The sequence below is a fragment of the Nomascus leucogenys genome, chromosome 14 (assembly GCF_006542625.1).
Source record: "Nomascus leucogenys isolate Asia chromosome 14, Asia_NLE_v1, whole genome shotgun sequence".
NCBI lineage: Eukaryota > Metazoa > Chordata > Mammalia > Primates > Hylobatidae > Nomascus > Nomascus leucogenys.
In genome coordinates this window covers 7,975,062-7,994,781 of record NC_044394.1, presented here as the reverse complement: position 1 = coordinate 7,994,781, position 19,720 = coordinate 7,975,062, and the positions used below count along the sequence as shown (strand labels likewise).

General features: G+C 45.2%; 2 protein-coding genes across 4 annotated transcripts in view; both read left to right on the top strand.

Moving 5' to 3' along the window:
• The window catches only part of MTMR4 (myotubularin related protein 4), a 29,249-nt gene extending 20,612 nt beyond the window's left edge, over nucleotides 1-8,637 (top strand). Inside the window, exons 15-18 of one of the 3 annotated variants that reach the window (XM_030827570.1) lie at nucleotides 1,851-3,249; nucleotides 5,216-5,326; nucleotides 5,569-5,657; nucleotides 6,336-8,637. In XM_030827570.1, the coding sequence (XP_030683430.1) occupies nucleotides 1,851-3,249; nucleotides 5,216-5,326; nucleotides 5,569-5,657; nucleotides 6,336-6,513 (1,777 nt within the window). In that variant the 3' untranslated portion in view covers nucleotides 6,514-8,637. The remainder of the gene's footprint in view (nucleotides 1-1,850; nucleotides 3,250-5,215; nucleotides 5,327-5,568; nucleotides 5,658-6,335) is intronic. The other 2 variants (XM_030827571.1, XM_030827572.1) reach the window with 2 other exon arrangements.
• Nucleotides 8,638-9,886: 1,249 nt separating this feature from the next.
• The window catches only part of HSF5 (heat shock transcription factor 5), a 67,342-nt gene continuing 57,508 nt past the window's right edge, over nucleotides 9,887-19,720 (top strand). Inside the window, exons 1-2 of the mRNA XM_012503329.2 lie at nucleotides 9,887-10,499; nucleotides 18,727-19,101. Coding sequence (XP_012358783.1) covers nucleotides 9,887-10,499; nucleotides 18,727-19,101 — 988 coding nt within the window. The remainder of the gene's footprint in view (nucleotides 10,500-18,726; nucleotides 19,102-19,720) is intronic.

The window sequence follows — 19,720 nt, the reverse complement described above, 5'->3', positions numbered from 1 at the left end:
CTCACTGCAACCTCTGCCTCGTGCCTCCCAGGCTCAAGCGATTCTCATGCCTCAGCCTCCCAAGTAGGAGCTGGGTTTACAGGCATGCACCACCACGCCCAGCTAGTTTTTGTATTTTTAGTAGAGATGGGATTTCACCATGTTGGCCAGGCTGGTCTTGAACTCCTGGCCTCGAGAGATCTGCCTGCCTTGACCTCCCAAAGTGTTGAGATTACAGGCCACTGTGCCCAGCATATTCTTTACTTCTTTTGTATACTTGAAAGTTTCCATAATAAAAAATAAAATGAAAAGAAGTCAGCTGTGGCACTTAAAAGAATACAGATCCCTAGGCCTCACTCTTGGCCATTCTTATTCAGTAGGTCTTGGGTGGACCCTGGTTGTCTGGATGTCTAAGAAGATCCACTAAGATGCCTGATGTATATCACACATTCAATTGGCACCTAGCAGTGGAAACTTGATGTTGTATTTTTGAGCTCATTCATTCATTTCTCAAGTCATTTGCCCCTGGTACTGTGCTAGGTGCTAGGGATTCAAATAAGACAGAGTCCTGCCTTCAGGACACTTCAGTAGAGGGAGTTAAACAAGTAAACAATAAAGTGCAATAATGTGTTATAGGAAGCAGTGAGCAATGTGCTTTGATGTAGATTCTTTTGTTTAATCTTCATAATAGCTTTAAGAGCTAGGTACTTTACCTTTATTCCATAGATGAGGGATCTGAGGCTTAGAGAAGTTAAAGTCATACAGCAAAGATGTTGTTAAATTGAGATTTGAGCCCTGCTTATGGGACTCCAGGAACTATAATTATAACCACTGTTACTGCCTTCCTGGAATTTCATACCATTAAAAAAATCAAAATTGGTCACGAAAGGTATATCAAGTATGTATAAAACATTTGTTTTAAGTTTCAAAAACCAATTACTTAAAATAAGCTGCATTGTAAATGCCTTTGGGGAATTTTTCCGCATGGGCCGAACTGACTGAGCCATCTAAAAACAGGAGGCCAGTGAAGCCTCTACTGTTTCCCTGGTGAATTTCCCTCAAGTTTTCATTGCTCTAAGGACTTTGAACTGCATTAATAATCAGGATGGTCACTCTTGAAAATGTCCCTTAACCTATCTGGTATATGTGAATGCCTCTAGAACTCTGAGTGCTATATACCAGGGGAAGTTTCATGGGGCCTTGGGAATCAGAGGAGCACACTGCTGCTAAGTGGTTATCAAGAGCAGTGTTGAGGGAGTTGTGTTGTCTTAATCAAGTTTGTGGTTATTATGTTTGTGGTTGGTTGCCTATATTTTGAATTCTCATAGCATCTCTACAAGGTATGATTTATTATCATCATTGTATAAAGGGAGAGACCAAGTATCTGAGAGGTTAATTTACTTATTTGTAGTCATGTAGCTAATTAGCATCAGAGCCAATATTGTCTAGCTCCAAAACCCATCTTCTTTCTGTTTTATTGTGATGGAGGCAGTGGGATATTGGGTTTGAGTCTCAGGTATAGTCCTAGCTGGAACAGTAGATTCACAAGGCATTGGCATAGAAGGCAGCTGAAACCACTGTAGTGGTTGAGATTGCCCAGGGAGACTGGTAGGTTGAGTGCTGACAAAAGCTGAGGATAGATTTTTGGGTTCCAGCGGACAGGGTCCATGTCTTATGCTTTTTTTACAGAGTAAACTTTCAGTGAACATTGGTTATTTGTGATCTTAAGGATCATTATTTCTAAACTTAAGTGTTTTTAAGTGTCATTATTTCTAAACTCTGGCTTTGATATTGCTCCATTGATTCAGTTCCATATATTGTATTGCAAGTGCCCATCTCCTGACCTGGAGGTGTTATATTTGTCATTCCAGATTACCTAAAACCAGATCCATGGATGATCTTCTTTCTGCCTGTGACACAAGCAGCCCCCTGACTCGTACATCCAGTGACCCTAACCTGAATAACCACTGTCAGGAGGTCAGGGTAGGCCTGGAGCCCTGGCACAGCAATCCTGAGGGATCAGAGACAACCTTTGTGGACTCTGGGGTAGGAGGCCCTCAGCAAACTGTAGGAGAAGTGGGTCTTCCTCCTCCTCTGCCCAGCAGCCAGAAAGACTACTTGAGCAATAAACCTTTCAAGGGTCACAAAAGCTGTTCTCCAAGTTACAAACTGCTTAATACTGCAGTGCCTTGGGAAATGAAGAGCAACACCTCTGATCCTGAGATCAAAGTCCTGGAAGAGACTGAGGGACCAGCTCCAGACCCTTCTGCCCAGGATGAGCTGGGTAGGACTTTAGATGGCATAGGGGAGCCACCTGAACATTGTCCTGAAACAGAAGCTGTCAGTGCACTCTCCAAGGTCATTTCTAACAAGTGTGATGGAGTTTGTAATTTTCCTGAGTCTTCCCAGGACTCTCCTACAGGTATGCCCCAACAGGCCCAGCCAGACTCCATGCTTGGTGTGCCCTCCAAATGTGTTCTCGATCACAGCCTCAGCACCCTTTGCAACCCACCGAGTGCTGCCTGCCAAACTCCTCTAGACCCAAGCACTGACTTCCTCAACCAAGATCCCTCAGGGTCTGTGGCAAGTATCTCCCACCAGGAACAACTGAGTTCTGTGCCGGATCTGACCCATGGGGAGGAAGACATTGGTAAAAGAGGAAATAATAGGAATGGGCAGTTATTGGAAAATCCTCGCTTTGGGAAAATGCCATTGGAATTGGTCCGGAAGCCAATTTCTCAGAGCCAGATCAGTGAGTTCTCTTTTCTGGGGTCCAACTGGGACAGCTTCCAAGGGATGGTGACTTCATTCCCAAGTGGGGAGGCCACCCCTCGGCGGCTGCTTTCCTATGGCTGTTGTAGCAAGAGGCCAAACAGTAAGCAGATGCGGGCCACGGGGCCCTGCTTTGGGGGCCAGTGGGCTCAGAGAGAAGGTGTGAAGTCACCTGTCTGTTCTAGTCATTCCAATGGACATTGTACTGGCCCAGGAGGAAAGAACCGGATGTGGTTGTCCAGTCATCCAAAGCAAGTCTCTAGCACAAAGCCCGTTCCACTGACCTGCCCTTCTCCAGTGCCTCCACTCTATTTGGATGATGATGGACTCCCCTTTCCCACGGATGTGATCCAGCATAGGTTACGGCAAATCGAAGCAGGGTACAAGCAAGAGGTGGAGCAGCTACGTCGACAGGTGCGTGAGCTTCAGATGAGGCTGGACATCCGTCACTGCTGTGCCCCTCCAGCAGAGCCCCCCATGGACTATGAGGATGATTTTGTAAGTAGTCACCGACTGCCATACACCCATTATTTACTCTGTTCATCCAGCCTTCCCTCCACTCAGCATTTATTCGTTGGGTACTTGCTGTGTGCCACTGAGTTAGGTGCCTGGGCTATAGGATGAAAAACAAGTAAGCAATTAGAATAATGTTTTTAAGTGCTATGATTGAGGAGGCATCAGGTGTTAGAGGGCTGGAGTGGAGTGAAACGTCAAGGAAGACTTTCTTGAGAAGGTAGTGCTTGAGCTGAGTGCTGAAGAATGTGTGATACTTAGCTAAGTAGACGGTGAAAAGGAAACACCATTCGCAGAAGCGTGGTGGCAATAGGTACTCCAATGATACGGCTTAAAAGGATGGGACATGCGAGTGTATATGTGTACATGCATGCATACACACACTGGGGCTATGAGAGACAGTCAGGGTGGTGGGAGGTGACATTGGAGAATTAGGTGGAGATTACAAGGGTCAGGTTTAGTGCCCTTGTTTGGATTTTACCCTTAAGGCAATAAAATTTTAGGCCAGTGCACAATATGATCAGAGTTGTAGTTTAAGAAAATGACTCTTGCAACAATGTACGATTTTTTTTTTTTTTTTCTGAGACGGAGTCTCGCTCGGTCACCCAGGCTGGAGTGCAGTGGCGCAATCTCAGCTCACTGCAACCTCTGCTATCCCAGGTTCACGCCATTCTCCTGCCTCAGCCTCCTGAGTAGCTGGGACTACAGGCGCCCGCCACCATGCCCAGCTAATTTTTTTTTTGTTTTTTAGTAGAGACGGGGTCTCACTGTGTTAGCCAGGATGGTCTCGATCCCCAACCTTGTGATCCGCCCACCTTGGCCTCCCAAAGTGCTGGGATTACAGGCATGAGCCACTGCGCCCAGCCCAACAGTGTACAATTTTAATGAGGCAGTTGAGACCCAGATTGGGAGGCTGGTAAGGTCATTTTGGAATAATCCAGGTGAGAGATGAAGACTATATAGGCTGTGCAGTGTTGGGCAGCCTCAGGTTCTGGTACCATAGTCCTTGGGGAGCTTCTAGAAGCCAGCTTCCTCTCCATGGTATCTTGCCATTTACACAGACACTTTCCTTCCTTCTGTTAAGGTGTTCTCCACTTGCCTGCTTCTCACTTCCCTGGTGCTTTAAACAGGAATCAGCAAACTTTTTTTTTTGTAAAGGGCCAAATAATAACTATTTTAGGTTTTGTGGGCCATACAGTCTATGTTGCAACTACTCAGCTCTGCTATTGTGCAAAAGCAGCCGTAGGCCAGGCACTGTGGCTCACGCCTGTAGTCTTAGGACTTTGTGAGGCTGAGGTAGGTGGATCGCTTTAGCCAAGGAGTTTGAGACCAGCCTAGGCAACACAGTGAAACCCCGTCTGTACAAAAATTACAAAAAATTAGCTGGACATGGTGGTGGACGCCTGTGGTCCCAACTACTCGGGAGGCTGAAGTGGGAGGATCTCTTGAGCCCAGGATGTTGAGGCTACAGTGAGCCGTGATCATGCTGCTGCATTCCAGCCTGGGCAAACGAGCGAGACCTTGTCTCAAAAACAAAACAAAAAGCAGCCATAGACAGTAAGTAAATGAATGAATGCAGCTGTGTTCCAACAAAACCTGATCTACAAAAACAGGCCGTGGGCTAGTTTGACCTGTGGGCCATAGCTTGCCAACCCCTGGTTTAGAACATAACAAGAGTCTTTCTATGGTGTGGTGTAGCATATCGGTAAGAGTGTAAATCTGAAGCTACAATACTAGGTTCAAATCCCAGCTTTACTACATATCAGCTCTTAACTTTCTCTGTGGCTTCATTTTCTTATTTGTAAAATGGGGATATTAGTAGTATACATTGTAAGACTGTCATAAGAAATAAGTTCATGTGTGTAATACACTTAGCACAGTGCCTGACACGTGGTAAACAGTACGTGTTAATGATGATGAAGATAATTTGTTGTCTTTGCCTTTTCATCAGACATGTTTGAAGGAGTCAGATGGCAGTGATACTGAGGATTTTGGCTCTGATCACAGTGAAGACTGCCTTTCAGAAGCAAGCTGGGAACCTGTTGATAAGAAAGAGACTGAGGTACGTTTAGGCACATATGTGGTGGGTACTTATGTGAGCCAGTGAGTCATCATATTTCCCAGAGATGAATGACATGCTGTAGACTGAGCTGTCCCCCAGAGGAGTGTCAACCTGGTAGGCAAATGGTAGCCAGTTATGAAGATAAGCCTTGTCACTTTCTCCTGGGGTGCTTTCCTCATTGCAATGTTGCTCTTCCAGTCTGTCAACAAGGACCAGGAATTTTTCTTTGTGCCTTCTGTTAGGTGACTCGCTGGGTTCCAGACCATATGGCATCACACTGCTATAACTGTGACTGTGAATTCTGGTTGGCCAAACGAAGACACCACTGCAGGTAAGATGTTTTGTATGATTTAGTATGACTCAAAAAACAGTGCAGGCCAGGCGCAGTGGCTCACACCTGTAATCCCAACACTTTGGGAGGCCGAGGCAGGCAGGTGGATCATGAGGTCAGGAGATTGAGACCATCCTGGCCAACATGGTAAAACCCGTCTCCACTAAAAAATACAAAAATTAGCTGGGTGTGGTGGCGCATGCCTGTAATCCCAGCTACTCTGGAGGCTGAGGCGGGAAAATAGCTTGAACCAGGGAGCTGGAGGTTGCAGTGAGCCAAGATTGCGCCACTGCACTCCATCCTGGCAACAGAGCAAGACTCTGTCTCAAAAAGAACAAAAAACAAAAACAAAAGCAGTGCAATACATATGTATAGAACTAAGTGGAATTAGTTTGGAAGTAGACACCTCTTTATAGAAACTATTTTTGTTTGTCCCCAACTTTTCATTTAGTATCACTCATTCTCAGTATATTGGCATTTCTTAATATTAATTAATTAATTATTTTTTTTATTAGTGATGGGGTCTTGCTATGTTGCCCAGGCAAGTCTCAAACTCCTGGCCTCAAGCGATTCTACTGCCTCAGCCTACCAAAGTGCAGGGATTACTGGTGTGAGTCACCCTGCCTGGCCAGTATATTGGCATTTCTGATAAACTCTTCCCTCTTTGTGCTTTGACAGAAATTGCGGGAATGTATTTTGTGCTGGATGCTGCCACCTGAAGCTGCCCATTCCTGATCAGCAACTCTATGACCCAGTTCTCGTCTGTAACTCATGTTACGAACACATTCAAGTCTCTCGTGCCAGGGAACTCATGAGCCAACAGCTGAAGAAACCCATTGCTACAGCTTCCAGTTGAATGCCGGGGAGACGACCTGTCCAATTTTAGCAGGTTTGAAGGGAGGATCTTCTTCAGTTGTAGTTTGGAAGGTTCCTTGGTGTGGCTAATGAAATCACAGAGCTCAGAGATACCATCTTGAGAAATCCTCCTTGGTATCATGAAACTGGAGCAGAGGAATTGCAATTTGGCAGGAGGTCCTCTACTGGTGATACCCTCACCTTGGGGTAATAGTCCTAACCCAGACCCAGGGTCTGGAAGCTTAATGTTGAGTTGGTGACTCCAGCCTCTTTCTCCTGGAGGTCACAAGATGATGATTGCGTAGATGTTGCCTGGTGCAAAGTGCCCCAAACAGCAATAGAAAGGCATATGTATAACCAAACTCCAAGTGATAACCAGACCCATCTCTCCTCCACCTTGACAAAAGCAGATTATAGTATACAAGATAGGAATTCCTGTCCTATTTGAGATGAACTATATCCTGTACCTCTGTGCTCTGTGTCCGTGCATGAAGGCTCAGTCTTTAGAGGCACTCCCTCTAGTTGCATTAGTACTGTCTTTCTGTGGAGTTTGGTTTGAAGACTGGCTCAGCAAGTGGAGGTTTCAACGTATTTTTCAGTTGGCTCATCAGCCAGCATTGGTGAATATTCAGTTTAGGGGAACAGTTCTAGGGAGCGAGACATTTTTGGGAGCAGAGGAAACCTCTGCTGATGTTCGGTCCTGGCAAACATTGAGTTATTTTGAGCTGTGAAGGCAGTCATCTCTGTTACACAGTGGCAGCTCTTGAGTTATGCACTGTGAAGAATGAGAAGGGAAAAGCAAAAATTATCCTTGTGAAATATCTGCTGATTGTGCCCTACCCTTTGCACCTGACTTTTCCTAGTTGTCCTGGTGCTAACACAGGAGCTACACCTTGATCCTCTCCTGGCATGAAAATAAAACAAAGGTTTTCGTTGTTGTTGTTCCATTGCCCATTCCCCCCATGTTGTCTTTCCCTTGGCTGCTGCCTCCTCTGGGTCACATTGCTTCTTATCCTGAACACTTGACACCTTGAGGGTAGAATTTAGCGTTTGGTTTTTACCTCCTAGCATATGCTGTTTGGTATGTGAGGGTTTCAGTACAAATGCTGCTGTCTATTTCTGTGCACTTAACAATGGAACCCAAACAGAAGAGAATAAAGCCTTGATACCAAAATTGGGAGAGAACATGTATCCATTTGGACCAAACGTTGTTGGTTTTTTAAAAATTTTGTTTTTTTGTTTTTGTTTTTGTTTTTTTTCATCTTAATATGTACCAGTGGCACTTAACCAAAAGATACAGTGATATAGCCATGTACTGTGGGTGGGACAGATACAGTCTCCTTGGCCTATAATGAAACCACTAGGACTTTATTCATTTTCCTTAATTTGCTGACATACAAATGGAAAATTATATTTAGGCTTATCCTGTTTTGAAATGATGGTAGTCATCTTTCTTACTGCTACTTTCATGTTGCTTTCTAGAAAACAGCATTTCATTCCAAAATAACTAGGATCTGCATTTAGAACAAGAATCATTATTTGTCCTGACCTTTTCAGTCCTACAGAGAAGCATCTGTGGTTCTTTTGTACTTGCCATAGATGTAACCTAAAAAGTTTTGGCATATTTAGGTCAGCCTAGCGGAACTTTTTTTTTCATTTAAATGGAGCTGAATAATGGAGATTTTGTGTCTGCAAAATTCCTGAGATCATTGAAAAAGTAACAAGCTATTCCTTGTTTCTGATACATAAAATTATTTTAAGCATTTTATCAATCATTAAAATTTACTGCCAGTTGTGAGTGGCTTTTTAATTAACTTGTCTTTCATTGCACTTCACTCTGCCTGTTTTCAAGGGGAGTAAGATTGGTAACATTTGGGGAGACTGTATCTGTCTACTTAGTGTGGCTGTTTTGAGGGACTGTCCCATCAGTGAACAAACTGCATGGCCTTGGAGAGAGACTCTGGGCTCTTGGCTCAGATGTGTTCATCAAATACTCCTTTCAGAGCTGTTGTGGGTGTAAGTGACATGATGTGGCCAAAAATCCAAACTGTGCAGTTGCGTTGTGACAAACATGCAATGTGCTGTAAAAATTCAATACAGTTTAAATAAAATCTCTATATTAGTGCTGCTTTGTTGGGTCGTTTTATTTTCATTTCTGAAAAAACTTAATATTCACTTATTCTTTGACCATGAGAAGAGTAGAACATTATACCCCTTTCTCCCAGCAATTTCCAATTTATTTATTTTGAGATGGAGTCTCCTTCTGTTCCCCAGGCTGGAGTGCAGTGGTGCGATCTCGGCTCACTGCAACCTCCGCCTTCTGGGTTCAAGCGATTCTCCTGCCTCAGCCTCCTGGGCAGTTGGGACTACAGGTATGCTACCACACTGGCGAATTTTTGTATTTTTAGTAGAGACGGGGTTTCACCATGTTGGCCAGGCTGGTCTCGCACCCCTGGGTTCAAGCAGTCCACCCAGCTCGGCCTCCCAAAGTGTTGGGATTACAGACGTGAGCCACTGCGCCCGGCCAAGTTCCATTTTCAAATGAACCTCTCTTTTTGAATCAGCACAGCTCTTGCTACATTCTTATTTATTGATTGGCTAGGGATCGATTCTTATGGATACCGTAGAATTCTGTCCCATCTTTATTTCTCTTTAATGTCTAAAATGCCACCAGCTAGTTGGGCAGGCACACAAGATAGTACTTAGATTCTTGTGACTCCCTCCTCCCAGGGACCTCAGTTTTCGTCTAACCTTGAGTAAATTGTTTTGAACAAATACTGGCTTAAAAGAGTGTATCTTAAAAGATACAAAAGGCTACTATCTAAAAGGTGAGTTCGTTTACTCAAGATATTATACCTCCAGTAGCATCACTTTTGTTTGAGAGGTGAGCAGTTCCACTGTTAGTAAAGATTACAGACCAGACCCTTTGGTCCCCAGAATGACCGACTCTGCTTCCTAACGCATACTTTCTCTGCATTCCAACTCCCCACTAGTTGACTGGGCCGAAACAAACGCCTCTTGGTATTCCACGGTGGATAACTGGGCTTCTCTCTTCGCAGGACTTAGAACTCCCCGGCCTGAAGTCTGGGAACGCCTGAGAAAGGGGCTCCTGCCCGGGTCCCTCGGGCGTCCGGCGGGCCGGGCCAGGGCACGCGGCCGCCGAGGGGGAGGTGCTCATGCCGCGTGGCGGGAACTCGAGGCCCCATTGGCGGCGCTGGGAGGCGCCGCGGGGCCTCGTGCGCCAACGGTCCCTGGTACGCGGCTGACGGGCGCCGGTAGGAGCGGGCAGGGCGAGGCGAAGGCCGGGGAGGGATCGAGAACCGGGTGGGAGAGCTAGGCTCGGAGGGGGGGCGAGGCCCAGGCCCGGCGGGGCGATGGAGGAGGCGCTGCTCTCCACCCCCATCAACCCCAACAACTTCCCCGCCAAGCTGTGGCGCCTGGTGAACAGCCCGCGCTACCGCTCCATCTGCTGGGACGGCCGCGGCGAGGGGCTGCTCATCGACCAGCCGCTCTTCGAGGCTGAGCTGCTCAGCCCGCCCAGGCCAGGGGGCGGTGGTGGGGCTGCGGGGGCCGGGGCCGGGGCCGGGGCCGGGGCTGGGGCCGAGCCCGAGCCCGAGCTCTTCAAAACCACCAACTTCACCAGCTTCATCCGCCAGCTCAACCTCTACGGCTTCCGCAAGGTGGTGCTGGGCGAGCCGGGCGCGGCGGGGCCGGGGGGCGGCAGACCGGTAGGGGACGGGCCGCTCCATCACTTCCACAGCCCACACTTCCGCCGCGACCAGCCACAGCTGCTCGTGCACCTTAAGCGCCTGACCAGCGCCAACAAGGCCAAGCTGGCGGCCGGCCTGGAGGTGCCCTGCCGCCCGCCCAACCGCTTCCAGCGGCTGCTCATCACCTCGGCCTCCGCCGCCGCCGCCTCGGCCGCCACCGCCCCGCTGCAGCACCAGGAGCCGCCGCCGCCCGCGGGGCCCCGGAGCGAGCCGCACGGTGAGTCCGGGCTGCCCGTGACCTCGCCCACAGTGGGCACATGGGCGGCGGGGAGCAACCGCCGCTGGAGGGCGCATTTTCGCACGTCCTCACGCTGTGGGAAAGGCGCCGGGGACCCATTGGCCGCTGTGCTTCCCGAGACTGGCGGTCCTGCCACCGCCACCGTTCTCAGCAGCACCAGCACGGTGGCCACCGGCCCTCCCCTGGAGGGTCCGAAAGCATTCAGCCCTTTCTGAGCCCACTGGCAGCAAAAGGGACCTCCGCCTCTTAGGCTCCCTTCTACTCGTCCCCGGTTTGAACCCCAGGAGTTTACCTGGTTGTAAGCCTCCGTTTACCTTCCTGAGACCCACACTGTCCACTGTAAACATGTAGACTAAGTAGTCCTTCGCTGAAACATTGGGTCTGGAAGAAACACAGAAGGGGCTCCTTTGCTCCCGTGGGAAGCAGAGTGGAGTCACCCTACGGGTTAAGGCGGGACGGAACAAAATCCTAGTCAAGAGAACTTAGAACATTACGGTTGGGCGTGGTGGCTCACGCCTGTAATCCCAGCACTTTGGGAGGCCGAGGCGGGTACATCGCGAGGTCAGGAGTTCGAGACCGGCCTAACCAACAGGGTGAAACCTCGTCTCTACTAAAAATACAAAAATTAGCCGGGCGTGGTGATGGCACACGCCTGTAATCCCATCTATTCAGGAGGCTGGCTGAGGCAGGAGAATCGCTTGAACCTAGGAGGCAGAGGTTGCAGTGAGCCGAGATAGTGCCACTGCACTCCAGTCTGAGCAACAGAGCTAGACTCCGTCTCAAAAAAAAAAAAAAAAAAAAAAAAAAAGAGAGAGAGAGAACTTAGAACATTACAATAGCAGCCAAGGGAAAGTTTTGGAAAAGATGCCTGCCGTGGAAATTTGTCCTTGAAGAGGGCTGCCACCTTCCATCTATTGGCACATCTAAGAAATCTTAGAAGAAGTGTTACCACAGTCATCAGATTTAAGGTTCTGGGTAATGTGTAGAATGGTAGACACTGTTTATATACCTTAAGAGCAAAAATACAATGATACATCGTGGCTTACAAGATATAGTTCCTATGTAGAATGAATTGGCTACACACGTCTTTCATTGAAGCAAATTAGAGCTTGATGCCTCCTTAAAAGGGTATGATTAGACAAACATAAGGCAAAAATGGTTTTCTTTACAACTGTCAAGTTTTAGTTAAAAAAGAATTTTAGAAAGCTCACATCTACGGCCTTTGGAGTTTTCACTATTGGCTACAATCTTTCGGTATTGAAAAAACTTTTTTTTTGAGACAGAGTCTCGCTCTGTTGCCCAGGCTGGAGTGCAGTGGCGCAATCTCGGCTCACTGCAAGTTCCGCCTCCTGGGTTCACTCCATTCTTCTGCCTCAGCCTCTCCGAGTAGCTGGGACTACAGGCGCCCGCCACCACGCCCGGCTAATTTTTTGTATTTTTAGTAGAGACGGGGTTTCACCGTGGTCTCGATCTCCTGACCTTATGATCCGCCCGCCTTGGCCTCCCAAAGTGCTGGGATTACAAGCGTGAGCCACCGCTCCCGGCCCTGAAAAAACTTCTTGGTGTACATCTGTATTTAGTAAAAGTTCAGAAACCCTCTGTGATAGTGAATTATTTATTTTTTATTATTTGTTTATTTTTTTGAGACGGAGTTTCACTCTTGTCACCCAGGCTGGAGTGCAATGGTGCGATCTCGGCTCACCACAACCTCTGCCTCTCAGGTTCAAGCGATTCTCGTTCCTCAGCCTCCTGAGTAGCTGGGAATACAGGCGCGTGCCACCATGCCCAGCTAATTTTTGTATTTTTAGTAGAGACAGGGTTTCACCCGGTTGGCCAGGCTGGTCTCGAACTCCTGACCTCAGGTGATCCACCTGCCTCGGCCTCCCAAAGTGCTGGGATTACAGGCCTGAGCCACTGCGCCCCGCCTATTTTATTTTTTGAGATGAAGTCTCACTCTGTTGCCCAGGCTGGCGTGCAATGGCAAGATCTCTGCTCACTGCAACCTCTGCCTCCCGGGTTCAAGCGATTCTTCTACGTTGGCCTCCAGAGTAGCTGGGATTTTACAGGTGCCTGCCACCACACCTGGCTAATTTTTATATTGTTAGTAGAGATGGGGTTTCACCATGTTGGCCAGGCTGGTTTTGAACTCCTGACCTCAGGTGATCCGCCCATCTTGGCCTCCCAAAGTGCTGGGATTACAGGTGTGAGCCACTGCACATGGCCAGATTATTTTATAGACTTGATTTTTTTTTTTTTGAGATAGGGTCTCACTCTGTCCCCCAGGCTGGAGTGCAGTGGCAAGATCTTGGCTCACTGCAACCTCCGCCTCCCGGGCTCAAGGGATCCTCCCACCTCAGCCTCCAGAGTAGCTGGGACTACAGGCGTGGCCACCACACCCAGCTAATTTTTTGTATTTTTGGTGGATACAGGGTTTCACTCTGTTGCCCAGGCTGGTCTGGAACTCCTGGGTTCAAGTGATCTGCCCACCTTGGCCTCTGGAAGTGCTGGGATTACAGGCGTGAGCCACCACTGCGCCAGCCCTGTATATTTGATTTTTGATGCTCTTCCGCCTCTTCCAGGAAGGCAAGGGTGGCAATATTCCATTTCTCTGTTTAAAGAGTCCATGATATGAAGCAGTATACCAAGAAACCAACAGGGTATAATAATTCATTCATTCTTCACCTTCAACTAGGAGAGTAATAACAACATTTTCAGCGTGTTAACATGGATTTACTATAAAGAAATCTGGGGCCAGGCGTGGTGGCTGACGCCTGTAATCCCAGCACTTTGGGAGGCCCAGGCGGGCGGATCATGAGGTCAAGAGATTGAGACCATCCTGGTCAACATGGTGAAACCCTGTCTCTATTAAAAATATAAAAATTAGCTGTGCGTGGTGGCGGGCGCCTGTAGTCCCAGCTACTCGGGAAGCTGAGGCAGGAGAATCACTTGAACCCGGAAGGTGGAGGTTGCAGTGAGCCGAGATCATGCCATTGCACTCCAGCCTGGGTGACAGAGTGAGACGCTGTCTCAAAAAAAAAAAAAAAAAAAGAAAAAAGAAAAAGAAATCTGCGTTATTTTTGAGTTAATGGAAAAGTTTAAATGTACAAATAAAATAACACTGTGTTCAACTTAACCTTCGCCCAGGGTTATGAATGACAACAGTACTTGGTTCATTTGGAATTTAGAAGATAAGGAACTAGGTTATGTGTCCACTGTGGAGTTTAGAAGATAAGGGATTAGGTTAAAGTTCCAACAGCAAGTTGAAAAAGCAGCAGTGGCATAAGAATGTCCTAAAGGAATATTAGGCCACTTCCATGTGATGGCCATTGATTTTGGTAGGGAATGTTAGGGGGCAAGGCAATGGAGACAATATCATGGCATACATTTGGCAGAATCTCTGACATGGATTTTTTTTTTTTTTCAGGTTGCATGTCTGGTGGGTATAAGGAGAAAAGACTAGAAAATGTGTTTTTGGGAGAAATGGGATAACCACTTCAAACAAAGAAACATCCATGCATACACACACACATAAAAACCAACAGTTGCTCTTTTCTCCTCTCTGATCTTTTTCCCTCAACTCTCTTAAACCCAGTTGTATTTTAAGGATAGAGTCCATCTTAATTGAAGAAATTCAGGGCCATCTGGAATCTGATTTTATTTACTTACAGTTCAGTTGGTCAGCATTTAAAGATTACTACTTGTTGAAAAACAAATTCATGGTTTGTCAGTATAGATTATATATCAATCCATATATAACTAAGTTATTGTTTTCATGCCTTTCCTGTTTGGTGTTTTTTTTTTTTTTCCCTTACCATTCTACCTGTTGGTGTGTGCAGAAGGTATGTCAGGTGTGGACTGTCTGTACCATAGGTTTGGTTCACTAGGGAATTGTGTTACTAGTTCAGGTGGAATGTAATTCTGCTTTAAGTTCAAGAATACTAGAACTTGAATAATTGAGCAAAGTTGTTCAAGAATACAACTTTGTTTTGTTCTCATTCCACATTCTAAGTCCTTGGCTCTTCTATTTTTCCTCATCTCATTTTTCGTCTTCTTGAATCTTGCCTTAGTTATGTGCCTGACTACACTGCTACTGCTTAGTCTCCATTTTTTCTATGTTCTATTTCAGTGTATGGGTTGAATACTTCTCTCTCTATAATAGAATCCTCTGTTTTAGGACCTAGTTCTTTTATTTAGAGCTGCTGAACCAACTGCACTGTTCACCTTCCAAGAGTATACTTGATAAGAGGCAGATTGCATGTTTTTCCTTTGTGCACTTTTGTTATTTTGTTTTTAGGAGCAGTTTATTTTATGATATTTTTTAAAATATTCTAAACTAAGTAACAGATCTGAGAAGTGGATAATCTGTTTTTACCTGGGGATACCATGCTCTCAAGAGGCAAGTTTTTGGATTCTTTCCTGGGAATTGATTAATTCAGATGCACGTCCATAAAAAGAAACAGAATTTTTGAGAACACAATTTCATCCTGCCCTCTATTTCTAGAATTCTGCATTCAAACTTTGCCAAATATATCTTAAAGATATTTTGAAGACATATAGGTGATGCTCTGTAATGTTGATCTGAATTGAGCCCTATGAAGTAACCCTTAACAAGAAGAATAAATAAGGGCTGAACATGTCTTGGTTCTTTATTTTAAAAAACAGACTTAAAATAATGTTCTTTTTATCTTGACCGTGTTCTAATTTTAACAGCATCTAAAATAGTTAATTGGCCATCACTCCAAGTTTATCATGACAGAAGTAGACAGATATAAAACAATTTAAGGTAGAGAATTATTTAATTAGCTGCTTAAGTTATTGACAGCCTGTAAATTCACCAACAGTTTATCCCTGAAGAGGGCAGAGCTGTTGTGCTCTGTAGGCTGTATGTAGTGTTGACATGTGAGCATCCCAGGAGAAATAAAGCAATGAGTAATTTTGGACATGCAGAAACACCTCTTGTGAGGAGAGAGAAAAAAAAGGAGGGGTTGTCAGTGGTGGGTTCAAAGTGTATGTACCTGTGGAATTGCTAGTCAAGCAGCATAAAAACTGTTTTATGCGTTTTGTTTTTTTTTTTTAAGACAGAGTCTCCCTCTGTCACCCAGGCTGGAGTTCAGTGGCATGAACATGGCTCACTGGTGCCTTGACCTGCCAGGATCAAGTCATCCTCCCACCTCGGTCTCCTAGCTGGGACTATTGGTGCATGCCACCATACCTGGCTGATTTTTTTTAATTTTTTGTAAAGACAAGATCTCACCTTTTTTTTGTTTTTTCTTTCTTTCTTTCTTTTTTTTTTTTTTGAGACAGAGTTTTGCTGTGTTGCCCAGGCTGGAGTGCAGTGGCGCAATCTCAGCTCACTGCAACCTCCACCTCCCAAGTTCAAGCTATTCTCCTTCCTCAGCCTCCTGAGTAGCTGGGACTACAAGGTGTGTGCCACCAAGCCCAGCTAATTTTTGTATTTTTAGTAGAGACGGGGTTTCTCCATGTTAGTCAGGCTGGTCTCGAACTCCTAACCTCAAGTAATCTGCCCTCCTCAGCCTCCCAAAATGCTAGTATTACAAGCGTGAGCCACCGTACCTGGCCAGGATCTCACCATTTTGCCCATGCTGGTCTGAAATTCCCAAGCTCAAGCAATCCTCCTGCCTTGGCCTCCCAAAGTGCTGGGATTAGAAGGATGAGACACTGCACACAGTCTATTTTCTGTACTTTAAAGGAATAAAGGAAAAATAGTTTTTAAGAAATCTATCATTTGAATACATTCAATCTTCTGAAGTAGGATTTTTCCTCCCATTAGATAAAATCCTCTTGATTTCCAGGGCTCCAGAATTTGTGTTGTTCATATGTGCATATTTGTTTCTTTTTGGCATTAATGCTTTATTTGTTTATTTATTTATTTTTAAGAGACAGGATCTCACTCTGTCACCCAGGCTGGAGTGCAGTGGCATGATCATAGTTCGCTGTAACCTTGAACTCCTGGACTCAATAATACTTTATTCTCTCTTTTTGAAACAGGGTCTTACTGTGTCACCCAGGCTGGAGTACAGTGGCTCAATCTCAGCTTACTGCAACCTCTACCTCCTGGGTTCAAGCGATTCTCCTGCCTCAGCCTCCCAAGTAGCTGGGATTACAGGCATGTACCACCATGCCCAGCTAATTTTTGTATATTTTGTAGAGATGGGGTTTCACCATGTTGCTCAGGCTGGTCTCGAACTTTTGGACTCAAGTGATCTGCCTGCCTCGGCCTCCCAAAGTGCTGGGATTACAGGCATGAGCCACCATGGCTGGCCTACTTTATTCTTTAAAGGAAATTAAACCACAGAAATGGAATGACAGATATGTAACTTGTTGAATGGGTTTACAGTCTAATTATTTGGAAAAGCAGATATTTGAGTGTCAGCTTTCAACGTGTAGTTTAATACTTGAGTAGCACATAATAGGTTTTCCCTCTGTTTTGCAGCTTAGCTTAGTAAATTGAAAGGAACTTGTGAATCAGTCACATGATTTAATGCAAAACTCCTTAGGAATAAATTAGGCTAGCTTTGTTTATGTTCAAGAATCATAATCTATAGTTCAGTACCATTTATATTCTCCCTTCCTTGATTACATACTATTGCCGTTTCTCTGTCTTCCTTATCTCCACTTTTTATTCCTTTTTACATTGCTAATAAAGAGAAAACAAGTATCAGAATCTCTGGGCTCAGATTTGTGGATTTTTAACAAACTCTTCAGGTGATTCAGATGTAAACCACTGTTTGAGAGCCACTGATATCTGGGAAAGGATACTACTGGAAAGACTCTGAAGAAAGAAAAATCGTGGAAAATGATTGATTGATTTAAGGGATGAAGGAGGAAACTAAGTCAAACTTTTCAAGCCTGACTTTTCTACAAAGATTATCATTTTTAAAAATTTGAAAGGGAAGGCAAGACATGGTGGCTCATGCCTATAATCCCAGCACTTTGGGAGGCAAAGGCAGGAGGATTGCTTGAGCCAGGGGTTCAAGACCAGCCTGGGCAACATAGGGAGGCTCCTGCCCTACAAAAAAAATTTAGCCAGGTGTGGGGGTGCATGTCTGAACTCCCAGCTATTCAGGAGGTTGAGGTGAGAGGATTGCTTGAGCCCAGGAGTTCAAGGCTGCAGTGAGCCATGTTCACAACACTGCACTCCAGCCTGAGTGACAAAGCAAGAGTCTGTTTCTAAGAAAAAAAAGAATAAAACATTAATGCCAAAAATAAACACATACACACAACGCAAATTCTGGAGCCCCGAAAATCAAGAGATCTTTAGTAGGGGGAAAATATCCTACTTCAGTAGATTGAATGTATTCAAATGATAGGCCTCTTAAAAATGATTTTTCTTTTTTTCCTTTAAGGTACAAAAAACAGGCCAGGTACAGTGGCTCATTTCTGTAGTCCTAGCATATTGGGAGGCCAAGGCAGGAGGATCGCTTGAGCCCAGGAGTTCCAGACCAGCCTGGGAACGTGGCAAGACCTTGTTTCTACAAAAAGTAAAATAAACAGTGCTTGGTGGTGTGCACCTATAGTTCCAGCTAGTCAGGAGGCTGAGGTGGGAGGATTGCTTGAGCCTGGAAGTTTGAGGCTGGAGTGAGCCAAGATCACACCACTGCACTGCAGCCTGGGCAACAGAGTGAGACCCGGGTGTTAGATAGATAGATAGATAGATAGATAGATAGATAGATAGATAGATAGATGGCAAGCAAAGAGCATTAAATTTTTTTTATCTTGTTATATGTTCCACACCCATTTCTTTTATTTTTTGGTGGAGAGCTTATTTTTATGCCTATTATTAACGTTCCAAGATTGTTTGAAAGACTGAATGGAAAACTTTTAGGAAGTAGCTTACGCGTTGGAAAAATCTGGGTCAGGCAAATAAAGCGAAAGGTAAGATGGCCAAATCATGTATAAAAGGCTTTTAATGTTGAATATTTGATTTAACATTTGATTTAATGTTAGAATTTGGGCACTTTATCTTTTATGACTATTGCACTGAGAAAACAAAGGTTTATTTGATTCTTCTTTCAGCATTGTATGTCTCATATTCTTGATTCTGAACTTGTTTTTACCAAAACTAAACTTCTGTTGTGTTAAAAATGGCTGATAGGTGAAGAGTAGTATATTTTATGACCTTTGGTTTACTATGTCTGGTGGTGTAATGCAAAATTAGTAAATGTGCTCTTCCTCTTTTATGTAGGACCAGTGGCTGTAGGACAATTTCACCGGTCATTTCGGCGAGATAATTTGTCTCCTTACTCCTACGTATCGACTCCATCCCACGACCACAGTACTTACCCTCTGAAAGGTTTAGATCGGATCCCAGTTCCTCGTAGAATATGGCAGAACTCCCTTGGAATGCACCCTGGACAAGTGGAGACATCTCCCACATTTTCAGATAAAGGGGTTCCATTTCCTGTACTCCAGAGGTTTCCAACTGAGGTTACCTATATGCTGCAGCCCAGCACCACATCTGTACATGTTCAACAAGGTTCTCAAACAATGGTCAGCTCCTCCCAAAAATATAGTAACTACACACCCGCAGCACAGTACTCGCAAGCCTACTATCCAACAGGTATGACAAATTCAGGTTCATGGCCTTCTATTTAAGGTTGTTTATAATGAGCATATATATATATTTTAAATGCATTTTAATGTCTATATGCTTTAACACAAACAGTAGGAATGTACACCTAAGAAATGGCAAAGATTTCTTAGCAGGAGATATTTTTAAACAATATATAAAATTTCATTGTGTTTTTAAGGGTTGTGAAAAATTTGTTGGTGTATAAAGGTGTGTGTTGTTAGTGAAACTTATATACTAAAAATGTGTCCTAGTTATGAAATTAAGGCTTAGTACCCCAAGGCCGGATGTGGTGGCCCACACCTGTTATCCCAGCACTTTGGGAGGCTGAGGTGGGTGGATCATTTCAGGTCAGGAGTTCGAGACCAGCCTAGCCAACATGGTGAAACCCCAGCTCTACTAAAAATACAAAAATTAGCCAGGCACGGTGACAGGTGCCTGTAATCCCAGCTACTCAGGAGGCTGAGGCAAGAAAATTGCTTGAACCTGGGAAGCGGAGGTTGCAGTCAGTAGAGATCACTCCACAGCATTCCACCCTGGACGACAGAGTGAGACTGTCTCAAAAACAAAAAACAAAAAGCCTTAGTACCCCAGAACCTTATTTTAACTC